General features: G+C 49.7%; 1 protein-coding gene and 1 long non-coding RNA gene across 16 annotated transcripts in view; one reads left to right on the top strand and one right to left on the bottom strand.

The window, feature by feature from the left end:
* LOC143648657 (uncharacterized) overlaps positions 1-27,748 on the top strand; it is a 223,063-nt gene that overhangs the window by 2,437 nt on the left and 192,878 nt on the right. The gene's annotated exons all lie outside the window — the stretch shown is intronic.
* LOC143648654 (uncharacterized) lies at positions 320-25,721 on the bottom strand. Of its 11 annotated transcripts, none has more exons than XR_013158702.1 (10): positions 25,517-25,721; positions 22,130-24,052; positions 19,951-20,517; positions 19,557-19,726; positions 14,799-19,280; positions 4,338-4,552; positions 3,776-3,970; positions 3,195-3,410; positions 2,733-2,926; positions 320-2,367 (listed from the first exon to the last, which is right to left on the bottom strand). XR_013158702.1 is itself a non-coding variant. In XM_077118937.1 (7 exons), exons 4-7 carry the CDS (start codon positions 20,364-20,366, stop codon positions 18,833-18,835), a joined length of 951 nt encoding a protein of 316 aa, XP_076975052.1. In that variant the 5' UTR covers positions 20,367-20,517; positions 22,130-23,787; positions 23,872-24,052; positions 25,517-25,721; the 3' UTR covers positions 18,792-18,832. The 11 variants fall into 11 exon arrangements, 8 of the variants coding, with proteins under 8 accessions (XP_076975052.1, XP_076975054.1, XP_076975056.1 ...); XR_013158700.1 differs by having other exon boundaries at positions 321-2,367; positions 14,799-19,341; XR_013158701.1 differs by having other exon boundaries at positions 321-2,367; positions 14,799-19,341; positions 20,372-20,517.

Here is a 27,748-nt window from a genome sequence, read left to right as displayed (position 1 = left end):
GGTGGTTCATTGGCTTAAACCCATCTGCTGGGGGACGCTGTGTGGCGGCCCAAACCAGGCTGGCCCCTGTCCCCAGACTGGCCGGGGCACCTGTCCACAGGCCTTAGCCAGGCCCTCCTCAGGTGGCCATGTGAGAAGCGGCTGCTTGGACTTCCCTGAAATGTCCTCCAGGTCTGGGGTTAATTTCCCACTTACACTGGTTCCAGACCCACAGGAAGGGATTCGATCTGAATCCATGGTTTGCTGTCAACCCAACAGCCTCCACCCCCACCTGCTCTCACCTCCGGGTCTCAGTGGTGTTCACAAGACCCATCCCTGCCGCGCTGACCCACCCAGCCCTGCACAGACTGCCCATCCTCCAGGCCCCCCCCTGGAAGGTTAGGAAGTCTGTTTCCCAGCCCCCCTGCTCTGTGGGTGGGGAGAGCACAGTCTGGTGGTCTCTGGTTCATGGCTCTACAGGACATCATGTCATCCCTTTCAAAAGAGATGAAGCCCGTGAACACATTTAAGACTCCATATGATAAAAGTCAATCAGAATGAAAGAAGTTAGGGACACTAACACACAGAAGTCTGAGATGAGGCTTTAAGCATGGAAGCAGAAATTGAACTAGGAGCTTGCTTTTAGTCAGTGCAAAGAGGGAAACATCTCAGGGCAAACTTTTTATCTGATCAAACAAGGAACACGCATCCACTTGGTGATAAAAAATCTTTCCTGATGCTGAATTTTAGGAGGAAGATGCCTCAAACCTTCACAGAGGGTAAGGTGTAAATACAAGTAAAATAGCTAACTCCATGATCTGCCACAGCTTTCCCTTTCCCCACATGAGGATCCCAATTTCCTTGTCAATCCTGAGGAATTCACCAGAAACCTCCATGCCCTGCCCCCAACCTCCTTCCAACGTCACCTGCAGGACTGGAATGCCCTGTGAGCACCTGGCCAAACAGGGCAGTGTCTGTTCTCTTCTTTAGTACAGCTGAGACTTCCAACCCCCTTTGTCCCATCCTCCCAGATGCCCAGCTACCATGCACTGTGAGGAGTTCCTGTGGATAATTTCCATGAGGGCCCAGGCACACCTTTCCCACCTGTTCTACATGAGCCATTTGCTGCCTGTAGCCAGGGTCCCTCCTGGACTGACCCAGACACACCTGGATTAGGTAGGGGGAGCCGCCCTGGGCAACAGCTGAAAAAGGAGGGTCCCACCCACAAAGGTATGAATCAGATGACAAAGCCTGGCCCCAAATCTGAGTTCCAGTCTCTGACCCCCAAATTTCCAGATGAAATCAGTTGGGCAAGACCTTAACCTCCTTGAGCCGGGCCATCCCATCTGTCAAGTGAGGATAGAGATTCCATCCTTCATCCCATCTCTGGCCCAGGAATAAAGGGCTCCATGCACTGAGCACCAGGCCTGGGACACAAGGACACATGACAAAGAAGCAGGTCAATGGATACCAGGGTCAGAAAGAGGCAAGAGAAGAGTGACTGCACTGTGGGGTGGGTTCCCAGATCAGATGCAAAGTAGGATCTGGATACAACAGCAATAATGGGGAGAGAGAAATGCAATGTATCTAAGAAACTGATGGACACAGGTTAAAAGGATAAAACAGGTTTTATCCTTTTAATATTTAAATATTTAAATAAATATTTAAATTTTAATTAAAATAGAAAATTTGAAAAAGGAAAACATTATAAATAAAAAAACATAAACTCTTTGCAGGTTTCCCCGCAATGTGCTGCTTGGAGAGGACATTTTGCACAAGTTAGCAGCCTCCAGGCACTACCCTGTTGTGCACCACCTGGCCATATAGTGAGTCTGACCTGGTTTGGATTGCAGGTCCCATGGAGGGCCCTCTTCACACTGCTTGGGAGAAGAGAAGGACATGCCGTGAGTGGTTCCCCCATGGCTGCAAGAAGGGTCAGGACACCATAAACGGAGGTTCAGGAGCAAGTATTGACTTCTCTCTGCCTACCTGTGAGGGTCTTATGCCTTATACTGTCCCTCAGGCAACAGAGGAATAGCCCATCTCCCATGCTCAATTTAAGAAGCTCCACTTGAGGGAGCTCATCTCCTATTCATTACCTTTTGTGCTACCATAGCCTGCATCTTGTGTTCTCTCAATCCCACCCCTTGGTCGTAGCCCCTGAGGATCAGAGACAGCAAGTGATATCCCATATCTCATGGCAGGGGTTTGCTGAATTGAGAGGGAAGATGGTCAGGGCACAGACCTTGAGACCAGCTGGTCTTTAATAGCAATACAAAGATTGATGTTGTGGCCACCAGGCACAGCTCAGGTTCTAAACCAACAGGCCCTGTGGATGGCCTGAACCAGGTTTGTCTCCTCCAGGTGGTCAACAGAGTCATCTTCACACTATGAGGGAAGAGATAAGGACATGCCATGAATGGCTCCTCCATGGGTGCCAAAAGGGTCAGGGCAGCACAACAGAAGTTTATGAGTATGTTGATTTCTCTCTGCCTGCCCTTCCGGGTCCCATCCTGCACACTGTCCCTGTGGCAACAGAGGAACAGCCTGTCACCCATGCCCAACTTGAGAGGCTTCATTTGGCTCTGCCCATGCCATGGCTCATCCCCTTGTGTTCTCAATAGCCCTGTGTCCTGTGTCCTTTCACTCCCACCACTCAGATGTATCCCCTGAGGCCTGGGGACTGATAAGACATCCCAGATCCCATGCCAAGTGCTAACTGACTCAGAGGCTATGCTAGCAAGGGCACTGACCTGGTGGCCTTCTGGTCCAGGACCTGTTGGTGGCGGGTGATGTATCCGCCATTCTTCAGGATGTTGGCCAACATACAGGGTTCCCTGTACATCTGAAGAGGCACCTGGAGATCCCCAGTCCTCTTTTCCCAGCTGGCCCTCTGGAGGTTGTTTACTGGTCTGGTCTCCACATTCGTAGCAATGTTTTCATCACCCTGGTTAGCAGTAGGAAACACACATGCTCTTTGGGTTCACGCTAGGTTTCTCAATAACAGATCTGTCTGGGAGTCAGGATGAAGACCTACACCCTGGAATTCCTGAGTGATCGTAGGGGTTGCCCAAGCTAGTTTTGATTCCCAGATGCCCCATCAATGTCCTGGCACCTAAGAGTGAAGCTCTATGCCCCCATATCACCTGCAGTCTCCTCTGGGCACTGCTGTTGGCGTGACATGAGTCAGCAGTGATGTTGACAAGGGCACTGACCTGGTGGCCTTCTGGTCCAGGACCTGTTGGTGGCGTGCGATGTATCCGCCATTCCCCAGGATGTTGTCAAAGACACATGGTTCCCTATGCATTTGAAGAGGCACCTGGAGATCCCTAGTCCTCTTTCCCCAGCTGGCGCTCTGAAAGATGTTAACTGGCCCTGTACTGAGACTGGCCTGGTTTGGATTCCAGGTCCCATGAAGGGTCCTCTTCACACTGCGTGAGAGAAGAGAAGGACATGCCGTGAGTGGCTCCTCCATGGCTGGAAGAAGGGTCAGGACACCATAAATGGACGTTCAGGAGCAAGTGTTGACTTCTCTCTGCCTACCGTGAGGGTCTTATGCCTTATACTGTCCCTCGGGCAACAGAGGAACAGCCTATCTCCCATGCTCAATTTAAGAAGCTTCACTTGAGGGAGCTCATCCCCTGATCATTACCTTTGTGCTACCATAGCCTGCGTCTTGGGTTCTCTCAATCCCACCCCTTAGTCCTATCCCCTGAGGATCAGAGACAGCAAGTGATATCCCATGTCTCATGGCAGGGGTTGTGGAATCAAGAGGGATGGTGGGCAAGGCACAGACCTTGAGACCAGCTGCCACACTTTCTGTTCTGGTGGGAAACTTGTTCTCATGTTCCCCTGGCAAATGGTCTTGAAAACAAATTCAGAGATTGTAGTTGTGGCCACCAGGCACAGCTCAGGTTCTAAACCAACAGGCCCTGTGGATGGCCTAAACCAGGTTTGACTCCTCTAGGTGGTCAACAGAGTCATCTTCACACTATGAGGGAAGAGATAAGGACATGCCATGAATGGCTCCTCCATGGATGCCAAAAGGGTCAGGGCAGCACAACAGAAGTTTATGAGAATGTGTTGATTTCTCTCTGCCTGCCCGTGAGGGTCTCCTCCTGCACACTGCCCTTGTGGCAAGAGAGGAACAGCCTGTCGCCCATGCCCAACTTGAGAGGCTTCATTTGGCTCCGCCCATCCCATGGCTCATCCCCTTGTGTTCTCAATAGCCCTGTGTCCTGTGTGCTTTCACTCCCACCACTCAGATGTATCCCCTGAGGCCTGGGGAGTTGATAAGATGTCCCAGATCCCATGGAAGTGCTAACTGACTCAACGGCGATGTTGGCAAGGGCACTGACCTGGTGGCCTTCTGGTCCAGGACCTGTTGGTGGCAGGTGATGTATCCGCCATTCCTCAGGAAGTTGTCAAAGACACAGGGTTCCCTGTGCTTTGGAGAGGCACCTGGAGATCCCCAGTCCTCTTTCCTCAGCTGGCCTTCTGAAAGTTGTTAACTGGCCCTGTTCTAAGTCTGGCCTGGTTTGGATTGCAGGTCCCATGGAGGGTCCTCTTCACACTGCATGGGAGAAGAGAAGGACATGCCGTGAGTGGCTCCTCCATGGCTGGAAGAAGGGTCAGGACACCATAAATGGAGGTTCAGGAGCAAGTGTTGACTTCTCTCTGCCTACCCATGAGGGTCTTATGCCTTCCACTGTTTCTCAGGCAACAGAAGAACAGCCTATCTCCCATGCTCAATTTAAGGAGCTCCACTTGAGGGAGAAGAGAGGGACATGCCGTCAGTGGCCCCACCATGGCTGCCAGAAGGGTCAGGACCACACCCAAACCTGCACCACCTGCAGCCTCTGGGGACCCAGCAGTGAAGGGCAGTGAGCAGGCGCCGTGAGTGTGCCCACCTCTCAGTCTACACGTTCTGCACAAATTGATGCAGCAGGAGCAGGAGCCGCCTCCGAGGGCCGAAGAGGAATCAGGAGCCACTTGGCCACCGCAGGGCTTGTCAGGTGCCCTCAGAGAGCATCAAGTTGGCCACAGGAGGAATGGCGAGCAAGACCTCCGCGTGCGCCTCCAGCACGGTGGTGGTGGCCAGTCTCTCTCCTGAGGGCAGCGTGACTGCCGCGACCGCCGGGACATCAGCTGCCAACATTGCTGCACCCACAGCCCCGGAAGCAGCAGCAGAACCGCCTGTCCCCATGTCAGCGAAGGACAGAGGGCTGGACGGGAGGCAGGCCTGCACGTCCCCCAGACCCACGCCCAGGCCGGGAAGGAAAGGGAGAGGGGGCGAAGGGAAGAGGACAGGGCTCCGGGGGGAAGGAAAACTCCCCATCGCCGTCAGACTGGGGAAAATCCCCAAAAGACAAGACGCTGTCACGTTGGCCAACAGCCATCAGGTGGGTCCTGGTCTGGCCACAGCCCCACGGGGGAAGACAGTCCACAGAAATGTGGCTGGGGCAGTGAGCGCCCTTCCCGGAATGACGTCAGCCGCACGCCCCCAGCACAGGGCTCCGGGGCATCCTGGGAGTCCAGGAGAAGCGTCTCCCCAGCCCATGTGGGCTCTGCCAATGCCGGGCTCAGCAGGCTCAGCTCTCTCCTGAGGACCGTGAGAACCAGCTTTACAAAATTTTCTTAAGCCCCCGGAAGAGATCTGGGCCTTGTGTGCAAGCACGTTAAGAGGAGAAGCAGGGAGGCCATCCTGGGGACAGCAGAGTGTGACCAGGGGGTGGTCATCAGTGCTGTGACATCAGAGACCATAGAAGCCTATTAGTCAAGAGGACCAGGGCTCAGGGGAACATCCCCAGGGAGCCGATTCCAGTTTCCCTTAAAATTTCAATGAACAATATCAGAAAGTCATGCTGTGTTTCTTCTTTCCATGCCCTGCAGCCCAGTAGCGACCTCGATGGATTGTGATGTCAATTGTGTGGCAGCCAGTCCAGGCCAGGGGAGCCCACCTCCCCCATGCTCGGCAGGGCTGTGCGGGGCCTTCCAGAGGCACCATGGTGCCACCCGTTTCTGGGTTTGGCTTCTCAAGGCAATGGCTGAAAGGGGACAGTGGGCTGGGAAGCTCCCTATCTCCCTCTCCCTGTTACCATGTTTTCTTCCTTCTGAAGGTCCATCACAAGGCAACTGCAGGACTCACAGCCCCTTGGGTATTCGGGGGAAGACGGGTGCAGAAGCATCTGTGGCACTGAGAGCAGGGAAGACTAGTCATCCAGTCCTAGGTCTGGTTCCCACAGAAACAGTCACCATGTTCCAGGAGACAACTATGAGAATGTGTAATAGCAAAAGAGTGAAACAGCCCCAGTATCCACCCACAGAATTGACACAATGAATAGTGAGATACTATACAATGTCGAGAAATGAATGGCAGCTACACACATGGTGGTGAAGTCAGATGCCCTGGGTTCCTGTGGGTCCCTGTCCCCTTAGACTGTTCGCTTTGCCCACCCCCATGCCTCAGGCAGGGCTTTACCTAAAGAGGTGGGCTGGGGGCTCACTCTTCTGCTGAGGTCCCACCGTGGGACTCACACAGGTTAGGTTCTCTGAGCCTCAGTGTCCCCATACAGTGGGGATATCATATAAACAAAGTTTCTTATGATCATTTATCTAAAATGTTGGTCATTTATAATTCTTCACAGCTTTAATTTTTGTCATATGTCACACTTGTGCTTATATAAAAGGGAAAGGATATAAAAGAAAGAAAAGGACAATTTTAGAGATGTTAAAATGTGAAAAATACATTAATACCCTATACTCTTCACCTTGCTTAAGAAATAGAACATTTGAAGCCACGGCGGCCGGCGCCCCTCCCCCATGCGCGGCTTCCCGGGCCGACTGGGAGCCTCAGATCAGTGGTTCCCCAAGCAGCGGCGGCCGGTGCCTCTCCCCCACAGGCGACTTCCTGGAGGGAAAGGAAAGAGTCTCCAACAGTAGTAGAGACTGAGCCCAACCTAACACCAATAGTGGCATTAATGAACAACTTCTGACTACTAAAAATAGGCCCTCAGCTCAGGCGAAACTGATCAAGGCAGAAGTCGCCTATTGGGCTAACTGTAAAAGAGGAAAGGGGGTGAAACAGAGCCTTCTGCGGCTGTTTCTACTGAGGCTTGGTTGCCTTTGGGCTCAGCGCTGGGGTTACACAGGTTGCAACTGCCCCGAACACAGAAACAGGCTGCTTTCAGGGCTCTCTACCACCTGAACCTTCCCCGCAGGAGGGGTAAAACGCAACTCAGGTGGAATCCCTTTCTCAAGGAATTCAGATCCCAGGACTTCACAATTTGAAGCCATTAAAACCAACCTACAACCTTTCCTCTGTCTCCATCATACACCCAGCAGTGAGAGTCTTCCAAAGTTAAAGGAGCCACAACATCTTTTGCTGGTGGGACCCGCAGACAGACAAGCACCACATACTGGGCAGGATAAGAAAAACAGAGCAAAAAATAACAAATCACACCAGGAAAATTGAAGATATGGCCCAAAGGAACAAACCAATAGCTCAAATGAGATACAGGAGCTGAAACAACTAATTCTGAATATACGAACAGAAATGGAAAACCTCTTCAAAAACCAAATCAATAAATTGAGGGAGGACATGAAGAAGACATGGGATGAACAAAAAGAAGAAATGGAAAGTCTGAAAAAACAAATCACAGAACATATGGGAATGAAAGATACAATAAAAGAGATGAAAAAAACAATGGAAACCTACAATGGTAGATTTCAAGAGACAGAGGTTAGAATTAGTGAACTGGAGGATGGAACATCTGAAATCCAAAAAGAAACAGAAACTATAGGGAAAAGAATGGAAAAATTTCAGCAGGGGCTCAGGGAATTGAATGATAATATGAAGCGAACAAATATACGTGTTGTGGGTGTCCAGAAGGAGAAGAGAAGAGAAAAGGAGGAGAAAAACTAATGGAAGAAATTATCACTGAAAATTTCCCAACTCTTATGAAAGACCTAAAATTACAGATCCAAGAAGTGCAGCACACCCCAAAGAGAATAGATCCAAATAGGCATACTCCAAGACACTTACTAGTTAGAATGTCAGAGGTCAAAGAGAAAGAGAGGATCTTGAAAGCAGCGAGAGAAAAACAATCTGTCACATACAAGGGAAACCCAATAAGACTATGTACATTTCTCAGCAGAAACTATGGAAGCAAGAAGACAGTGGGATGATATATTTAAATTACTAAAAGAGAAAAACTGCCAACCAAGACTTCTATATCCAGCAAAATTGTCCTTCAAAAATGAGGGAGAAATTAAAACATTTTCAGACAAAAAGTCACTGAGAGAATTTGTGACCAAGAGACCAGCTCTGCAAGAAATACTAAAGGGAGCACTAGAGTCAGATACAAAAAGACAGAAGAGAGAGGTATGGAGAAGAGTGTAGAAAGAAGGAAAATCAGATATGATATATATAATACAAAAGGCAAAATGGTAGAGGAAAGTATTACCCAAACATTAATAACACTGAATGTTAATGGACTGAATTCTCCAATCAAAAGACATAGACTGGCAGAATGGATTAAAAAACAGGATCCTTCTATATGCTGTCTACAGGAAACACATCTTAGACCCAAAGATAAACATAGGTTGAAAGTGAAAGGTTGGGAAAAGAGATTTCATGCAAATAACAACCAGAAAAGAGCCGGAATAGCTATACTAATATCCAACAAATTAGACTTCAAATGTAAGACAGTTAAAAGAGACAAAGAAGGATACTATCTACTAATAAAAGGAACAATTTAACAAGAAGACATAACAATCATAAATATTTATGCACCGAATCAGAATGCCCCAAAATACGTGAGGAATACAGTACAATCACTGAAAAAGGAAATAGACACATCTACCATAATAGTTGGAAACTTCAATTCCCCACTCTCATCAATGGACAGAACATCTAGACAGAGGATCAATAAAGAAACAGAGAATTTGAATATTACAATAAATGAGCTAGACTTAACAGACATTTATAGGACATTACACCCCACAACAGCAGGATACACCTTTTTCTCAAGTGCTCATGGATCATTCTCAAAGATAGACCATATGCTGGGTCAAAAAGCAAGTCTCAACAAATTTAAAAAGATTGAAATCATACACAACGCTTTCTCGGATCATAAAGGAATGAAGTTGGAAATCAATAATAGGCAGAGAGCCAGAAAATTCACAAATACATGGAGGCTCAACAACACACTCTTAAACAACCAGTGGGTCAAGGAAGAAATTACAAGAAAAATTAGTAAATACCTCGAGGCGAACGAAAATGAAAACACAACATATCAAAACCTATGGGACGCAGCAAAGGCAGTGCTAAGAGGGAAATTTATTGTCCTAAATGCCTATATCAGAAAAGAAGAAAGGGCAAAAATTCGGGAATTAACTGTCCACTTGGAAGAACTGGAGAAAGAATAGCAAACTAACCCCAAAGCATGCAAAAGGAAAGAAATAACAAAGATTAGAGCAGAAATAAATGAAATTGAGAACGTGAAAACAATAGAGAGAATCAATAAGACCAGAAGTTGGTTCTATGAGAAAATCAACAAGATTGATGGGCCCTTAGCAAGATTGACAAAAAGAAGAAGAGAGAGGACGCAAATAAATAAGATCAGAAATGGAAGAGGAGACATAACCACTGACCTCACAGAAATAAAGGAGGTAATAACAGACACTATGAACAATTTTACGCTAATAAATACAACAATGTAGATGAAATGGACGGGTTCCTGGAAAGGCATGAACAACCAACTTTGACTCAACAAGAAATAGATGACCTCAACAAACCAATCAGAAGTAAAGAAATTGAATCAGTCATTCAAAAGCTTCCCAAAAAAAAAAGTCCAGGACCAGATGGATTCACATGTGAATTCTACTAAACATTCCAGAAAGAATTAGTAACAACTCTGCTCAAACGTTTCAAAAAAATCGAGTGGAGGGAAAGTTACCTAATTCATTCTATGAAGCCAACATCACCCTCATACCAAAACCAGGCAAAGATATTACAAAAAAAGAAAACTACAGACCAATCTCTCTAATGAATATAGATGCAAAAATCCTCAACAAAATTCTAGCAAATCGAATCCAGCAACACATTAAAAGAATTATACATCATGGCCAAGTAGGATTCATTCCAGGTATGCAAGGATGGTTCAACATAAGAAAATCAATTAATGCAATACACCATATCAACAAATCAAAGCAGAAGAATCACATGATCATCAAATTGATGCAGAGAAGGCATTTGACAAGATTCAACATCCTTTCCTGTTGAAAACACTTCAAAGGATAGGAATACAAGGGAACTTCCTTAAAATGATAGAGGGAATATATGAAAAATCCACAGCTAATATCATCCTCAATGGGGAAAAATTGAAAACTTTCCCCCTAAGATCAGGAACAAGGCAAGGATGTCCATTATCACCACTGTTATTCAACATCGTGTTGGAGGTTCTAGCCAGAGCAATTAGAGAAGAAAAAGAAATACAAGGCATCAAAATTGGAAAGAAAGAAGTAAAACTATCACTGTTTGCAGACGATATGATACTACACGTCGAAAACCCGGAAAAATCCACAACAAAACTACTAGAGCTAATAAATGAGTACAGCAAAGTAGCAGGTTACAAGATCAACATTCAAGAATCTGTAGTGTTTCTGTACACTAGCAATGAACAAGCTGAGGGGGAAATCAAGAAACAAATTCCATTTGCAATTGCAACTAAAAGAATAAAATACTTAGGAATAAATTTAACTAAAGAGACAAAAGACCTATACAAAGAAAACTATAAAAAACTGTTAAAAGAAATCACAGAAGACCTAAATAGATGGAAGGGCATACCGTGTTCATGGATTGGAAGACTAAATATAGTTAAGATGTCAATCCTACCTAAGTTGATTTAAAGATTCAATGCAATACCAATCAAAATCCCAACAACTTATTTTTTGGAAATAGAAAAACCAATAAGCAAATTTATCTGGAAGGGCAGGGTGCCCCGAATTGCTAAAAGTATCGTGAGGAAAAAAAACGAAGCTGGAAGTCTCACGCTGCTGGACTTTAAGGCATATTATGAAGCCACAGTGGTCAAAACAGCATGGTATTGGCATAAAGATAGATGTATCAACCAATAGAATCAAATAGAGTGCTCAGATATAGACCCTCTCATCTATGGACATTTGATCTTTGATAAGGCAGTCAAGCCAACTCACCTGGGACAGAGCAGTTTCTTCAATAAATGGTGCCTAGAGAACTGGATACCCATATGCAAAATAATGAAAGAGGACCCGTATCTCACACCCTATACAAAAGTTAACTCAAAATGGATCAAAGATCTAAACATTAGGTCTAAGACCATAAAACAGTTAGAGGAAAATGTAGGGAGATATCTTATGAATCTTACAATTGGAGGCGGTTTTATGGACCTTAAACCTAAAACAAGAGCACTGAAGAAAGAAAGAAATAAATGGGAGCTCCTCAAAATTAAACACTTTTGTGCATCAAAGAACTTCATCAAGAAAGTAGAAAGACAGCCTACACAATGGGAGACAATATTTGGAAATGACATATCAGATAAAGGTCTAGTATCCAGAATTTATAAAGAGATTGTTCAACTCAACAACAAAAAGACAGCCAACCCAATTACAAAATGGGAAAAAGACTTGAACAGACACCTCTCAGAAGAGGAAATACAAATGGCCAAAAGGCACATGAAGAGATGCTCAATGTCCCTGGCCATTAGAGAAATGCAAATCAAAACCACAATGAGATATCATCTCACACCCACCAGAATGGCCATTATCAACAAAACAAAAAATGACAAGTGCTGGAGAGGATGTGGAGAAAGAGGCACACTTATCCACTGTTGGTGGGAATGTCAAATGGTGCAACCACTGTGGAAGGCAGTTTGGCGGTTCCTCAAAAAGCTGAATATAGAATTGCCATACGACCCAGCAATACCATTGCTAGGTATCTACTCAAAGGGACTTAAGGGCCAAGACACAAACCGACATTTGCACACCAATGTTTATAGCAGCATTATTTACAATTGCAAAGAGATGGAAACAACCAAAATGTCCATCAACAGACGAGTGGCTAAACAAACTGTGGTATATACAAACGATGGAATATTATGCAGCTTTAAGACAGAATAAACTTATGAAGCATGTAATAACATGGATGGACCTAGAGAACATTATGCTGAGTGAGTCTAGCCAAAAACTAAAGGACAAATACAGTATGGTCCCAGTGATGTGAACCGACATTAGAGAATAAGCTTGGAATATATCATTGGTAACAGAGACCATCAGGAGTTAGAAATAGGGTAAGATAATGGGTAATTCGAGCTGAAGGGATACAGACTGTGCAACAGGACTGGATACAAAAACTCAAAAATGGACAGCACAACACTACCTAATTGTAATGTAATTATGTTAAAACACTGAATGAAGATGCATCTGAGCTATAGTTTTTTTTGTTTTTTTATATGTTTTTTGTATTTTTTTATTTTTATTTTTTCTCTATATTATTTTATTTTTTTGTTTTCTTCCTATTTCTTTTTCTAAATCGATGCAAATGTACTAAGAAATGATGATCATACATCTATGTGATGATATTAAGAATTACTGATTGCATATGTAGAATGGAATGATTTCTAAATGTAGTGTTAGTTAATTTTTTTTAATTAATAAAAAAAAGAAAAAAGAAAGAAATAGAACATTTCATCACTCTTGAAGTCCTTGTTTCCACCTCCTTGACCCTCTCTCCCACTTTTTCTTTTTAGAATCACTGTCCAGAATTTTGTTTTACCATTCCCTCATTTTTTGCCTACAGTTTTGCCAAAGTGGTGCATGTGAGTTTGCAATCTGCCAGAATGCAACACACCAGAACTGGAACAGCTTTTTAAAAGGGGAATTTAATAAGTTGCATGTTTGCAGGATTTTATAATCTTACAAAAAAGTCCAGACTAAGGCATCCAGGGAGAGCTACCTTAATTCAAGGACGGCCGATGGGTCAGGAGCACCTCTGTCAGCTGGGAAGGCACGTGGCTGGCATCTGCTGGTCCCTTACTCCTGGGCTGCGTTGCCTTCAGCCTCTGTTCCTCTGGGGGTTCCCCACTTTGCCTCTCCGGGGCCTGCCTTCACCTCCTGACTGCACTCGGCTGTCTTCAGGGTCAGCTTGCTTAACATCTCATTGTTCCATCTGCTGGACTCCAGGTATCTCCAAACATCCATGTCTCTCTTCTCCAAGTGGTAGCATCTGTGTCAGCCCTGCACTGAAGTTCCTGTGGGCTCCCTCTCTGTTGGCTCTGAGGCTTCTGTTATTTCTAACTCTCCAAAACATTTCCTCTTTTAAAGGGTTCCAATCAGCTAATCAAGACACACTGGAAATGGGTGAGTCACATCTGCCTCTAATCATAGGATCACACCCACAGTTAGGCATGCCACATCTCCATGGAGATTAGCTAATCTAAAGTTTCTGTCCTACAACATTGAATTAGAGTTAAAAGAAAGGGTGCCTGAACAAGACTGAATCAGGATTAAAAATATGGGTTTTTTGGGGGGTACATAATATTTTTAAACCAGGAGAGAAAGCTAAAAATATGTAAGATGAAGAGAAATGAAAACATATCCTTAGGTATAACAGTGTTTATGTGACTGCCAACCAACCTGAACCAATTGTAGGATTTCAACTTCACAATATCCTCAAACACTACTGTTATGGGCTTTTTTGGGGGTCAGGGGGAAGGGAGACAAGGGAGGCTGAGCAGATTCTTGCTTTCAGGCAATGGCCTCTATTTGTGGTACCAGGACTGTAGGCCAACAAGTGTGATTCTTGCCCTGGCTAAGATATTATGTCATTAGAAAAAAGTTTCTAGGAACACAGATGGTATATGAAAGTGTCAATGTTTAGGACAAAGCCAAGCCATTCTCAGTGTTTGGATCTCACACTGCCACCTCTGGGGACACACAGGATGTCCCATATGCTGCCAGGGACAGTGGCAGCCAGTGAGCAAACCCTGGAACCAAGCATGTGGGGGGACAAAGGGACATGTAGAGTTTTAAATGGACAAGCTAGAATTTGTGCTGTGCAATCTGCCAAACTTCAGTGACTTTTGTCTGCTATCACATGAATTAATATGTGAACCTTTAAACATCATATCCTGGAAATACAGGCCTTGGCAGAATAAAAGTAGTCTGTTAACATCAGTTACTGTCCAATACAGAAACCTGACAAAAATAGACACTTATTGACATATTATAAAAATCTCCCTTTTTGAAACACAAGTTTAGAAAATACAGGCTGCCTTCCCAAAGCAGAGGTCAAATCAATTTTACACACTAAAGATTTAGTGTAAAATCTTTTTACTTAACAAAACAATTAACACGTGCCCAGCGGGTTCAGGTGGAGTGTGGGGTAGATGCGCCCAGTGGCAGGAACTAAGTGAAATGTGAAGCAAAACTTCATGACTTCCTACAAGGAAAAATTTCAAATAGATATCTTGATGCTCTTTATGGCATGTGTTCTGACATTTTAGTTTTAGCGCCCATGGAACCGGTGGGCACTGACACATGTCACCGCAACGTGAGGTCCTGCGTGCAGAGAGCGCCTGGCCCAGCAAGGCAGGGTCCTGCCCACTCAGTACCCGACGGCCTCGTGCCCTGAGCCCCCCACGGTCACTTCAGCCCCCACCACGGCATCCTCGGTCTCTAGAGCTCAACATCACTGGTCAATTAAATCCCCTCCTCAACTCTTCCTGGCAGGGAACCTGTCAGTGTGTCCGGCCCAGGCTTTCCCCGAACCCCCGACTCACCCGAACCCCCAGAAGCTGGTGCTGACACCGTCGGGGGTCAGGCGTCTGGGGCGCAGGTGGCATGGTCTCCGGACAGCACAGTGGTGGCCTCTGGGGGCCTGGCTCCCACCCCATCAGCGCCCAGAACCCCTCTGCGGGGTTCTGGAGCACCCGGGCTGGGGGAAGAGGGCACCTGGCCTCGGGGCCCCCACCAGATGTGGGACAGGACAGCACAGCGGCAGCAGCTACAAAGGGCCAGGCAAGTCTGTTAGGACAGAAGCTGAAGACAAACGTCCACCTGCAGATAGGGGCGTTGCCCGCACCCAGCTGACCCACAGCTGGGCAGGCCCAGAGGAGCACGTAGATAAAAACAGTAGATTTGGGCTAACCATTTTTTGTCCATTTAAAATTTTCTCTCTGTTTTGATGATCATGTGTGAATTCTGTAACTTTAAAAAACAAGTCCTGCTCCATCCACGTCTCCTGATGCCCCACGCTCAGAAGCAGACCTGGGGCTTAGAGAAGGCACATGGTCCCTTCTCACATCATTTCCTCCACGGCTCTGGGAACAGGAGATTTGATGGGCAAAAAGCCTCAGTCCCTGGCTTAGCCAGAGGGGAGGAAGCCACTCAGCCCTGCTGCCTGGGGACCTAGGGGCCCGCGCTGCCGGCGCCTCACCTTCCCCACTCCTCTCCATCCCGGGCAGGAGGCACTCCCACCCCTGCCAGGTTGGGGCACAGACACGTGCCTCCCCAGCCTCCTCGTGCTTTCCTACAGCCTTTGAAAGCACCTGGCAGTTGTTAAAAGCTTTCTAAACATCGCCAAGTGCAAACTGGGTACACGCGTGTGTGTACTCATACACGTGGGCATGCTCACATACACACTCACACTCTGGACATGTGCTGCACGCGGCCATGTCAGGGCCTTTACCTGTGGGCACAGCATTGGAGGGGCTGCCCAATAACACCCCCACCCCAGCCCCATCGCCCAGCCCAGCCTTGTCCAGGGGCAGAGTCAGGCTCCCCTGTCTGAGGGAACATCAGACAGGAGCTTCTACACTGTTCACCCTTCTCATTGTGTCGCTTCATCTCTGCTTCCTGCTGCTGCGTGTATGGATCACTCTCCCAGCCCAGGGGTGCGGGTGGCCCTCCGCTGGCCTGTCCCTCCTCACCTTCTCAGAGCCTCCCACGTGGTCCTGCTCAGGGTGGGGGTTTGACTCCAGAAGGGCTGGGCTCAGGGGTCAGCGTCTGCCTCAGCCCTCAGGACCTGTGACCTGGGAAAGCCTGTCTTACCTGTGGACAGGAAACTTGAGATTCCCCCTAGGGGACCCTGTCCCTGGTGTGGTGACCCCACGATTCCCTGGGGGCGGCCCAGGGCCCAGGTGCACTCAGATACCTGGAAAGATTCAGGTGGCTTCATTCAATCAACAAATCCTTGTTGAGCACCTATGTGCAGGTGCATTTCGGGCTCTGAGCATAACACAGTGAAGCAGTCAGACACAGCTCCCTGCCCTCTGGGCTTCCGTCCTAGTCACAGTGTCAGACAGGGACTCAGAGCTCCAGAGCAGGGAGTGTGCACAGCACATGATAGGGGACTCCTCCTGGCCCGTCAAGAAGACTGTGTCTCCCCATATTGTGACAGTCCAGGCTGAAAAGGTGAGGGGCTCTGTGTCAGGAAGGGGCCCCTGCTCCACAGACCAGGAGAGGAGCTGGGAGACTACTGCTGGGGGAGGCAGGGCACATCCCTGCCCCACATGTCTCATCATTTCCACTAGAGGCCTGAGGTCTGGGGCTTCCCATCAGGAGGAAAAGAGAGAATGGGAGCTGGGTTGTAGGTCTCAGCACACGGGTTGGGGGCAGAGGGCAGGCTGGGGGCCAGGAGGCAGCCCCGGAAGGAGTCTATTCTTCCTGCAGCTCCCATGCAGCTCTGACACGCACTGTCCTGCCCACCTTCTCCCTGCCCAGCTGAGCACCTGGAGCCCACCAGGCAGAGCACGTGGGGGTCTCGGCTCGGGAGGGGCAAGGCAGGCACCAGAGCCCGGCAGGACAGGGGAGGGAAAGCCCAGGCCTCTGGCTCCTTTTCCAGCTCGTCTCCCCCACAGGGCCATGTTATGCCCCCCAGAAATCTGGGAGAAGCCCTACTCAGAGGACCCCTGCCAGCCCGTACATTCTCCCTGCCTCACCGTGCAGGTGGCCTACACAGAGACCACAATTCCTGGCTTGGAGCTGGAACACCGTGATTTCCCTGGGTGATAGATGCAAGGGAGGAAGCACATCTGTGATGCTTCCCATCAAATCACAGAACTTTCACACATTCACACCTAAAGGGGTGGTGCCCCACCCAGCATCAACTGCTACACAGGCTGTAGTGCTTCAGCCAGCTCCAGCACCAGCCCCAGAGCCAGCTATAGTGGAGAACCAGCTCCAGAAATACCCACAACTCCAACACAACCTCTCACACCAGCTCTAGCAAAGCTTGAGAGTTAGGAAAAGGTCTAAAATCATTAGAGATCTAGATTCAGTCCTTGGACCTGCCCCAACAGAATCTCCATTGCTATAACCATCCTCAGGTCCTGTCCTCCCAGCAGCTTCCAAGATATCCCCAACTCTAGCTCCTGGGCCATCTCTAGTAGGATGACAAGTGTGCTCTGGAGCTAGGATCAGCTGGAGCACCAGTTCCAGAGGTGAGACAGCAACATCTCCAAAGCATGAACGCACTCCAGAAAAAATTGCAGCATCCTTACAGAGCTAGTGCCAGCTCCAGCAAAACTCCAGAAATATGGCTAGGTCTAGTGCTCCTTCTAGCTCTGGCAATTAGCTCTAGTGTCAGCTCCAGTAGCAGCACAAGAGTGACAGCCACCTACAGACCAGAGCCAACTCCAGCACCAGCTCTCACTCCAGTGTCAGACATAAAGCCAGGTATAGGTCCAGCTCAACACCTGTTCCAGAGTTAGATCCAACACCAGCTTCTGATATGCAATCAGTTCCAAAACAAACTAGCACATATCCAACCTGAGAACCAGCTTCTGGACCAATTCTAACACCCAATCCTGTGGGGGAACCAGCTGCATCACTTTTGTGCCAACTCTAGCACCAGATCTAGAGCAACAATAAGCTACGGCAGTTTCCGGTGCTTAAGGGAACAAACACTTGAGCTAATACCAGTATCAGGCTTAGACTTACAAACAACTCTAGTTCTAAGACAAACACCAGGGGTAGGTACTGCCAGAACCAGCTCCTGCACCTGCAGCAGGTGTCAGCTCCAGGATAAAACTGACATCAACTCAAGAGATGGAGACAGCTGAGACAGCAGCCCCTGGGCCAGGTCCAGAGCTGTGTGAGGTCCAGAGCAGATGCCAGACCCTGGGGCAGCTATCATCCGTGGCAGCTCTAGGACCACCTTCACAGTCAGAGCCAGCTAAGGACATACCCAGGACTTATTTAACATACTTAAAAAGGTTTGAACACCGAAAACTATAAAGCAAGGTAAAGGAAATCACAGGCTTATTGTGATGGTTTAAAGCTGTGTGTACCCCAGCTTCATGAAGTGATCGTGTCCTTAAGGCTCACCCAACCCTGTGGGTTAGCTTTCCCTAACTCAGTGTGGGGCACCCCCCCTTCACCTGTCACTGGGATGCAAATATGGACTTTTCCTGGGCACCTCACCCCTGCCCACAAGCAACCCTGAGCCACCACCCTGGCCCCCTGTGGCAGGCTCCTCTCTGCCCTCCCTGCCCCCTCCCTGCATGCTCAGCTGTTAGATTCCCCTCACAGCTTGGGGTGTCCCCAGGGATTCAGTGAGATGCCATCCCTGCAGCTCTTCTCCACCTGGCCTTCTACACGGTGGAACTGCACCCAGCCCAGGCACATGTCTTTCCTCCCAAGCACCTCATCCCCTCCTGTTGTCTCGCTGGTGGCTGGTTAGCTGATGGCTGGGGGTAAGTGGCCGTACTGAGTCAGTTACACAGACACAGAGCACACAGCACACGACTCAGGGGACAACCCTCAGAGGAAAATGGAAGGCATCTGCTTTATTCAGGAAGTGCACAGGCTTATATCAGCTGGGAAGCATGCAGGGACACATGTCGGGCTGGGATTGGTGGCCGGTGTTGCTAGGCTGGAGGGCAGATTTCTGGGATTGGTCACTGTTTTTGCTAGGGTGGAGGGCAGATTTCTGGGATTGGTCACCGTTGTTGCTAGGGCAGAGGGCAGATTTCTGGGATTGGTCACCATTGTTGCTAGGGTGGAGGGCAGAATTCCGGGACTGGTCACTGTTGTTGCTAGGGCGGAGGGCAGATTTCTGGGATTGGTCACCGTTGTTGCTAGGGCAGAGGGCAGATTTCTGGGATTGGTCACCGTTGTTGCTAGGGCGGAGGGCAGATTTCTGGGATTGGTCACCGTTGTTGCTAGGGTGGAGGGCAGATTTCTGGTCAGTCATTTCGTTTTGCCTTGCATCAGGCACAGGAGCCATGTTAGCAACATTGTATGGTTTCTCCAACACCCTCCTGATGGGGTCAACAATGTGGGTGGTCATCCCTCCTTGGTCCAGATGAGGAGACTGAGGCCCTGAAAGGGGCAGGGAGTTGCCCATGATCCCCAGAGGGAAGGAGAGCCCGCTCCTCCCTCCCAGCACAGGCCCTGTTCAAGCTGCCTCAGCCCCACCCTGCCCACCACCAATGGTCAGGGTCCTGCTCTATGGGCCATCAGTGTGGGGTGGAGACCTCAGCTGGGCCCAGCCCTGGTGGAGACATGGTGCAGGCATCTCAGGGTCCTATACTGACCTAGAACCATCATTTTCTCTACTTCCAGGCTGGGACTGAGACCATGCAAAAGGTTCCATCCACCAAGGACATGCCAGGATATTTCCTCTGCAGAAACTCTGCTAAGTCCACTCACAAATGAGAAGGAAAAATCCACGGGGTCTCGCCCACCACAGGTGGCAGGTGGGCACCTGGGAGGATACGGACACAGGTAGGGGGAAGTCTTGTCACAACTTGGGAGAAGGGACACTAAAATGAAAATACAACTCAGCAAAATTTCGTGGGTGAAAGAAAGGGTTGGGGTCACAGCACCTTGGGGTCAGAGGGCAGGCTGGGGGCCAGGAGGCAACCCCCAAAGGAGTCTGTCCTTCCCGCAGCCCCCCCATGCGGCTCTGACAGGCAGCCCCGTGCTCACCTTCTCCCAGCCCAGCTGAGGGTCTGGAGCTCAGCAGGCAGAGCACATGGGGGGCGCGGATCGGGAGGGGCAGGGCAGGCACAGGAGCCCAGCCCCCCAGGGGTGCTGCTGGAGGACAGGGTAGGGAAAGGCCAGGCCTCTGGCTCCCATTCCAGGTCACCTCCCACAGGGCCATTTCATTCCCCTGGGAATGTGGAAGGCCCACTACTCAGAAGACTTCTCTCAGCCCCCACATTCTCCCTGCCTCACCGTGCAGGTGGGCTCCACAAGACCACAATTCTGGGCTTGTCCTGGACCACCGAGCATTTCCCTGGGAGACACGAGCAATTCGAGAAGCAACTCTCTGATGCTCCCCAGCAAGTCACAGACTCTTCACGCTTCACACCTGGAGGGACCTGCCCCCCCCCCCCCAGCATCACACCTGCACCAGCTCTCGTGCGGCACTAGCTCCACAGCCAGCCCGGAGCAGCTGCAAATTTAGAACCAGACCCAGGAACACGCACAGCTCCAGCCCTGCCTCCAGCACCTGCTCCAGGAAGGCTCCAGAGTGAGGACCAGGTCCAAAACCTGTCAGGATGGGATCAGGGCTCTTTTCATTTGTTTGTCCATCTGGCTGCCCCTCTTGCCCTTTGGTATTAGCAGCACTTTATACTTGCTTTCCAATACATTATCAGTTAGTTTTCACATCATTGGAAGCAAACTAGGTGATTACTATTATTATAGTAAAAGCCCATTTCTATGTACTATGACTTTTATGGAACTGCTGATTCCATTAAATCACTAACTGACGTCAGACCCATCTTATTCCATGAAAATAGAATTTTCCTGTACTAATCAATAGGTATCACTATTTTCAAAAATAAAATAAAGTCAATACAGTCAGAGATTTAGATTCATTCCCCACACCTGCTCCAACAGAATCTCTATTACTATAACCATCCCGAGGTCCTGAATTCCAACAGCTTCAAAGATACCGCCAACTCCACCACTAGCTCCTGGGCCGTGTCTACTGTGTCAAGTATGCTCTGGAGGTAGAATTAGCTGGAGCACCAGGTCCAGAGGTGGAGACAGCAACATCTCCAAAGCTACAGCCCTTCCCAGAACAAGTTGCAGCATCTTTATACGGCCAGCTAGTGCCAGCTCCATCACAAGCTTCTTCTTGTGAAAATGACTACATCCAGTGCTCCTTCTAGCTCTGGCATTAGCTGTAGTGTCAGCTCCAGCAGGAGCACAAGTGTGAGACCATCTGCAGAGCCAACTCCAGCACCAGCTCTCACACCAGTGTCAAAACTAACACCACGTCTTGGTCCCGTGCAACCTGTTCCAGAGTGAGATCCAACACCATCGTTTCATGTGCAACCAGATCCAAAACCAACCAGCCCATATCCAAACAGAGAACCAGCTTCTGGACCAGCTCCAACACCAATCCACTGTAGATACAGCTGCACCACACCTGTGTCAACTCTAGTACCAGCTCCAGAGCAACAAGCCACAGCATCACTTCCTGTGCTTAAGGAAGCAAAACGTCAAGCTAATGTCAGCACCAGGTTCAAACTCAGAAACAATTCCAGTTCTGACACAAGCTTCATTGCCAGGCTACTACGGGAAGCAGCTCCAGCACTTCTTCCAGATGGACAGCCTGCTCAGACGTCAGCTCCAGGACCCAAGCCAGCATCAACTCAAGAGACAGAGCCACCTAAAGGCAAAGTTGAGACTTTCGAGTCAATTCAACTGTAATGAAATCTGGGGTGCATCCTGTAAAAAGGGATTTTATAAAGCTTAACAGTAGCTAATTTTTCTTGCTTAATTTCGCTAGTTACATATGTTTTAGCTTCTGAAATATCCAGCAAAAGCATTTGTGTCATTTTATATTCATGGCTATGCATTTGGTGTGAGTTAAGAATTATAAAGAAAAGAATTATGGGCCCCATCAGGCTGAAGATAAATAATCCGGGACTTTCCCAGGGCAGTTATCTGTTTCTCGCTACCCCCATGACTCCTTGCGCCTAAATTACTTGTTGTAAAACTGCGACTATCTGCAATAGCCACTCCCATGACTCATGCTCAAGAAATGCTTGCTGTAAAACTGTTAAAAGTGCTTGTTGTAAAACTGCTCTTATCTGCTTTTTGTAAAACAGCCCCTGTGACCCATGCTCGACCCCCACCCCCCTCATGTTACCCCTTAAAAGCTTTTCCAAACTCAGGCTCAGGGCTCTCTGTTCCTGCGTGTTCAGTGAGCCCCACGCATTTGTGGAAAATAAACCCCTTGCGTGTTGCATGAGAGAACGTCTATTGGAGTCTTCCTTTGCGTGGCAAAACTCTCAAATTCTTACAATCCTAGGAAAAGGATTTCTAATACTGAGAGTGGTTGTATGGTAGGATGGAATACCTAATCAATATGTGACACTTCTATCACTTAAAGTGCCTAGGAAGAGGTTGGTTGACCATCCATGTGGGTTTCCTGCTTTAAGTTGATGATCGAAAGGATAGCTACCAAGATCCTTTTAATCTATTTCTATGATTCTATGAACTAAAGAAGAGTTAAGCTAAGAAATAAAAACTTTGACTTGGAGATACTCAAAAAAAAGAGACAGATCCAGCTCAGACACCAGCTCCTCTTCCAGTTGCAGAGCTGTGTGAGTCAGGAAAGATGCCAGTTCCTGGGCCAGTTTCAGAGCCACCTTCACAGTCACAGCCAGCTCCAGTGCCTGATTCACAGGAAAGGCAGCCACAGCACACACCAGAGCTGCAGCAATCCCCAGCACCCACTGCATGGAGAGCTTTCCCTTCTGCTTAAGCCCCAGGGCCTGAGTGAGCACCAACTGGAGATCCAGACCCTCCTCAGGCACCAGGGCTCGCACCAGCTCTGGAGCAATGTCCACTGCGTTTCCAGGTCTGTGGCTAACCCTTCAGCTGGCACCAGCTACAGAACCACGTGTGGATTTGGAGCCGTATCTCCAGGATTTGGAAACTTCGACTACACCAGTCCCGACCAAGAGCTGCGTCAAAAGCCACCCAGGCTCCAGCGTCCCCACCCCAGGGAGAGCCAGCTGAAGACCGGGCTTCACCCCAGGCAGCAGGGGATGCTCCAGCTGCCCTGCCCCATCCAGGTCCCCAAAACATAAAGGACATTCCTCCTCCTCTCTGGACAGGGCATTGTTTTTCCTATTTGTTAACTTTTTCTTCATATTTTACTTTCATACGGTTGTATTCATTTTTTGGTTTTAAAATATATTTTAAATTAAATTTTCTTACTTTTACCTTTTTGAAGTGTCTTAGATTCGTTACAATGCTGTACCACCATCATCACCATCTCATCTGAAACATGTTCTGTCGCCAAATGGTCGCCCCCCCGACTCAGCACCACGCTGCATTCCCTTCTCCTGCAGACCCTGGGAACCACTGATCTGCCTCTGTCTGCTGCGTCCCTGTGCCCCGGGCCCTGGGCTGAGCTCGTGGAGGACTTAGGTCCTGGCACAGAGACGGGTCAGCAGGGAGCTGCTGTCCTCCCATCACAGATGGGGCTAGTGCTGGTCAGGGAGGTGAAGGGGCTTGTCCAAGGGTCCCAACTGGAGGGTAAACCACAGGGACTGGAAATCAGACCAGGGCTCAGGGCAGGGCCAGGCGGCTTTTCTCTGACTCACCCATTTGTGGCTGGGACCCTTCTGCATCCCACCTGCTCAGGGATCGTCTCCACGCACCTTACCTAGGTCTCCAGGGTCGGTCAGGAGGTGAGGCTGGCCTTGCGGATAGGAGGTGAACAGTTTAGAGTAGGGGGGACAGTGTCCCTGTGGCACCATGAGAATCCTCCTCATATTCTGGTGGGCAGGTGGGCATCTGGGGGGATGGGGCACAGGTGGTGGAGGTCTTGCCCCTCCTGAGCATGAGATAAGAGACTGCGCAACTTGGCCATGTGCTCACCGGGGCTGCCCCTGCACTAGGTGGAGGCTGGAGCGATGGGAGGGTGGCCCACAGGGCTGAGCACCTCCTTCTCTGGGAGCAGTGACCTGGACGGTCCAGCCAGTCTCATCCCCACAGGTGCTGTCCTTGGCGATGTAGGGCTGCAGGCTTCGCTCCTATACGTCCTTGACCTTCAGGGTCCCTGCAGGTGACAGGAGAGCCTGGTGTGAGGCCAGCTTCCTGCTGCCACCACAGCCACAGGGCTCTGCCAAGCACCTCTGGCTCACACCTTGCCATTTGGGGGGGTGGGGGTCTCAGGGGTATCTCTAGGGCTGCAGTGGGGGACAAAGGGGATGACTTTGCAGCTGTGGACATCAACCCCAAGAGGCTGAGCTCCCTGTAGATGCCTCCCTGAAGCCTTCTTCCCTGTGCACGACACCCACCTGTGAGTGATCAGACAAGGGGCGGGTCAGGTGAGCTCTGGGCTGACACTAAAATGATGGAGGGTCACAGAACAGGCAAAGGGACTCTCCAGAGTCTCCCCAGGGACAGCAGGAAGGTGCTGGCATGGGTGTGGGTGGTGACTCCACATTTAAGACAACCACAGACACCCCACTTGCACACACTGATTGAAGTGGCTTCAGCCCCTCCCCTCCCTGGGGTCCTGCTCAGTGAGCCTCATAAACAGCCTCTTCAATCACCGTCACCATCAGTGAAGCTTCAGGATGGAAGGAGAGGCCAGAGGAGTTCGGTTTCTGGCTACAGCTGCCTGAGTCTCAGTTTCCTCACCTGTAGGGTGGGGAATTGTCTCTACTTCCAGACCCTGTTTGCCATCAGGTGGGGGGCTTATGGGGCCCCCTCAGGAGTAAGTGCTCAGGGGTCACCGCCTGGGTGAACTGTTTGATTCTAGGCAACACGAGCTCCTGGAGGAGCAGAACCTTCCTTCTCCTTCTCTCTATTTCTCTTGGGCCCAGGCTGGCTGGACACGGAGTGCATGGCCTGATGCCCAGGTTCTCCCAGGCCCTGTGCTCCCTGCTGGGAAAGACCCCAGGGGCAGGTGTAACACCCCCACCCCTGGACCCTCAGAACTGCTGCGGGGTGTCCTCTCCTGGCTCTGAGACCCTGGCTCAGGGCTCCCCCTGGGGCCCCATCCTCGCTGTCCTCACCCTCAAGGCTGGCTCAGGCCCCCTCCTCGGGTGTGCTGTGCAAGCTCAGCCCTTGGGGTTCAGACCCACTGCTGGGCTGTGTCAGAGCCCTGTGACAGGCAAGATAAGGGTGACTCCTCAGAGCCTCAGTTTCCTCCATTGCCAAGGGGCCAAGGGACCTGCCCCCTTGAAGTCAGGCAGGGACTAAACCAGGCAGGGGAGGCCGGAGGGCCTGGACTCAGGAGGGCACCCGGACCAGGGGCTCCAGCCCAGGCCCAGCCCCTGAGTGTCAGCACCCGGCCCAGCCAGGCCAGAGCAGAGGCTCAGATCCCCCTGCGGGCTGGACTGGGTTCCCCAGGGCTGGGGGCCCTGAGCGCTGGGGCCTGGGGCCCCTCACCACATGGGGCGCGGCACCAGGCCAGGAGGGGCTCCCCGACCACAAGAAGTGCCCCTAGCGGGCCCCTCCTCCCTGGGCGCCCTCACCCCGACAGCAGCGGGGACACGGCGGGTGGGGGCCTGACCTGCCTCTCCTGGCCTCCTGGGCCACTGGTCCCCGCAGGGCCGCACAGCCCCGCCCCGTCGTGTCCTCAGGCTCCCCGGGAGCATCAGCCCCGGCCCCCGGCTCTCTGCCCGGGCAGCTTTGGGGTGTCCCAGGGACGCAGGGAGAGTGGGGTACCACCGAGCACGGGAATGGGGGCCACCTGCCGGCCCGTGAGCGCACCGAGCAGTTGGCGCACTGCGCATGCGCGCGGCAAGGGGCAGCCCGGCCCCTCCTCCCGGCCTCGCGCGGCCCCGTGTGCGTGCGCAGCTGCCCCACCCCCACCCCACACCGGGTCTACGGGGCCGGCGTTAGGGGCGCCTTGTCCTGTGCTGGGAGGACAGTGAGCACGGCCGGGGAGTGTCCGGGGGCTTCCTTCTGCTTCTCCTTTTCATCCCCAAGAAGAGCCTCTGGTTCTCCCTGAGGGCAGCAGTCGTCACCCATTGCTGCTGCTGGGGAGACTCCTTCTAAATGCAAGTGGGCGCTCCATTTCCTATTGGGCGCCGTCATTTCTCCTTTCAGAAAGGTTCAGTCACAGCTAATGGGGTCTACATGCTTATCTCTCAATAGTCTGCCCTGGAATTCATCCACACATCCGTCCGTCCATCCGTCCCTCCGCCCCTCCATTTGTTCATTTATTCCTGCATCATCAGTCAATCTTTTGAGCGCCTGCCTGTGCACGGTACTGTCCTGGACAATGAGGATACACTGCAGGCAAGTCAGAAAACACATCCCTGCTGGCCTAGAGTAAGGATAGTGCTCTGGCTAATTTTAGCTGGAACTATGATACAATTTTACTTTATTCTAGAAAAAAATATGGGTAGAGGATAATCACTCATAGATTTTCCAATTAGTGTGACTTACAGTCTTCTTGCGTGTGTGTGTGCGTGTGCATTTTGCACATGTGAAGGTGAGCACTCATAGAATTCCTGAGTCAGCCATTCTCCCTGAATAAAATGAAACGTGTGTGTTGGGGGAAGGTGGCGGCGCTGTAGGTGGTGGAAACTGACGCAGGGATGTTACAAAGTAAAATTGTGTGTCCAGGTCTTTCGCATTCAGCGGATGCCCTGCAGTGCCCTCTGCTGGTTACAATGAGGGAGCGCATTTCAATGCATATTTCCAAATACATTGTATACAATGTGTACTTCAAAATGGTGTAGAAACATACATCCTTTACACCTGCCATGGCCGTGTAATTTATCACAGTCTGGCGGAATTCTGAATGCAAATAGAGGAGGTGTTAATCATTTCCTACTGGCAGGAGACATAAACCAGGATTGTCAAAGGCAATCCTATAATCAATATAAGAGTAATACTTATACTATATTCAGCATTTACAGTCCACTGATGTTTATTGACATTACTTCATTTAATCCCCCCAGGAACCCCATGAAAAGTGTATTCAATTATTCTCCTCATTTTACCGGTGCCGGCATGGGGTTTGTAGGGTTTCTAGATAAAATATAGGATATCCAGTTAAATCTGAATTCCAGGTAAACATGTATTTGGAGTACATCCCAAATATGTAGATAAACAATGAATAATTTTTAGTTTAATATGTCCCATGTGATATATGAGAACCTATTTATACTAAAAGAAAATTATTTGTCATTTATCTGAAATTAAATTGAAGTGAAGTTCCTGGGTTTGTCCCACCCCCACTCCTGGAATGTGTCCAACTCACTTGAAATGATTTTAAGTAACTTCCTTAATTAAAGGTAGAGCTGGGATCTGAACTCGGCTTTCCCTTAGAACAAAGACGTGTATCATAACTGCCCCTGACCCTGCAGCCCGGACTGGGCAGGAAGGCGGAGCCTGAGCCTGTAAATGGACTTCTGCTTCCACGACCCTATTATGTTATGTTGTGGGCCCTAATTGATTAGCAACACAGTTTATGTTAATGTAGGAACATCACAAAACTGTGGGGCAGAAAGTGTAGCTGGGAACTAGAGCCAGCACTGGAAGGCATTGGAAAGTTCCGGGTTTGCAAAAGGCAAATGGGAAATGCCAGGTTTGAACTCTGGCTGGTGTGCAGCGGATGTGCAGGCTGGAGGTGAGCGCGGTGCTCACAGAGCTGAGCGGTGTGAGCGTGGAAGGAACCTGGGGGCTCCTAAGGGGACTACGTGTCCCTTCCCCCAGTGGTGTGACAGCCAAGAGCGGCTTCCCTGACCAGACCCGGTGCAGCCCAGCACAGCTGCTGTGGGAGCTGGGCGTC

This window comes from Tamandua tetradactyla, chromosome 10 (genome assembly GCF_023851605.1).
Source record: "Tamandua tetradactyla isolate mTamTet1 chromosome 10, mTamTet1.pri, whole genome shotgun sequence".
NCBI lineage: Eukaryota > Metazoa > Chordata > Mammalia > Pilosa > Myrmecophagidae > Tamandua > Tamandua tetradactyla.
This window is presented reverse-complemented; position numbering and strand designations above follow the sequence as displayed.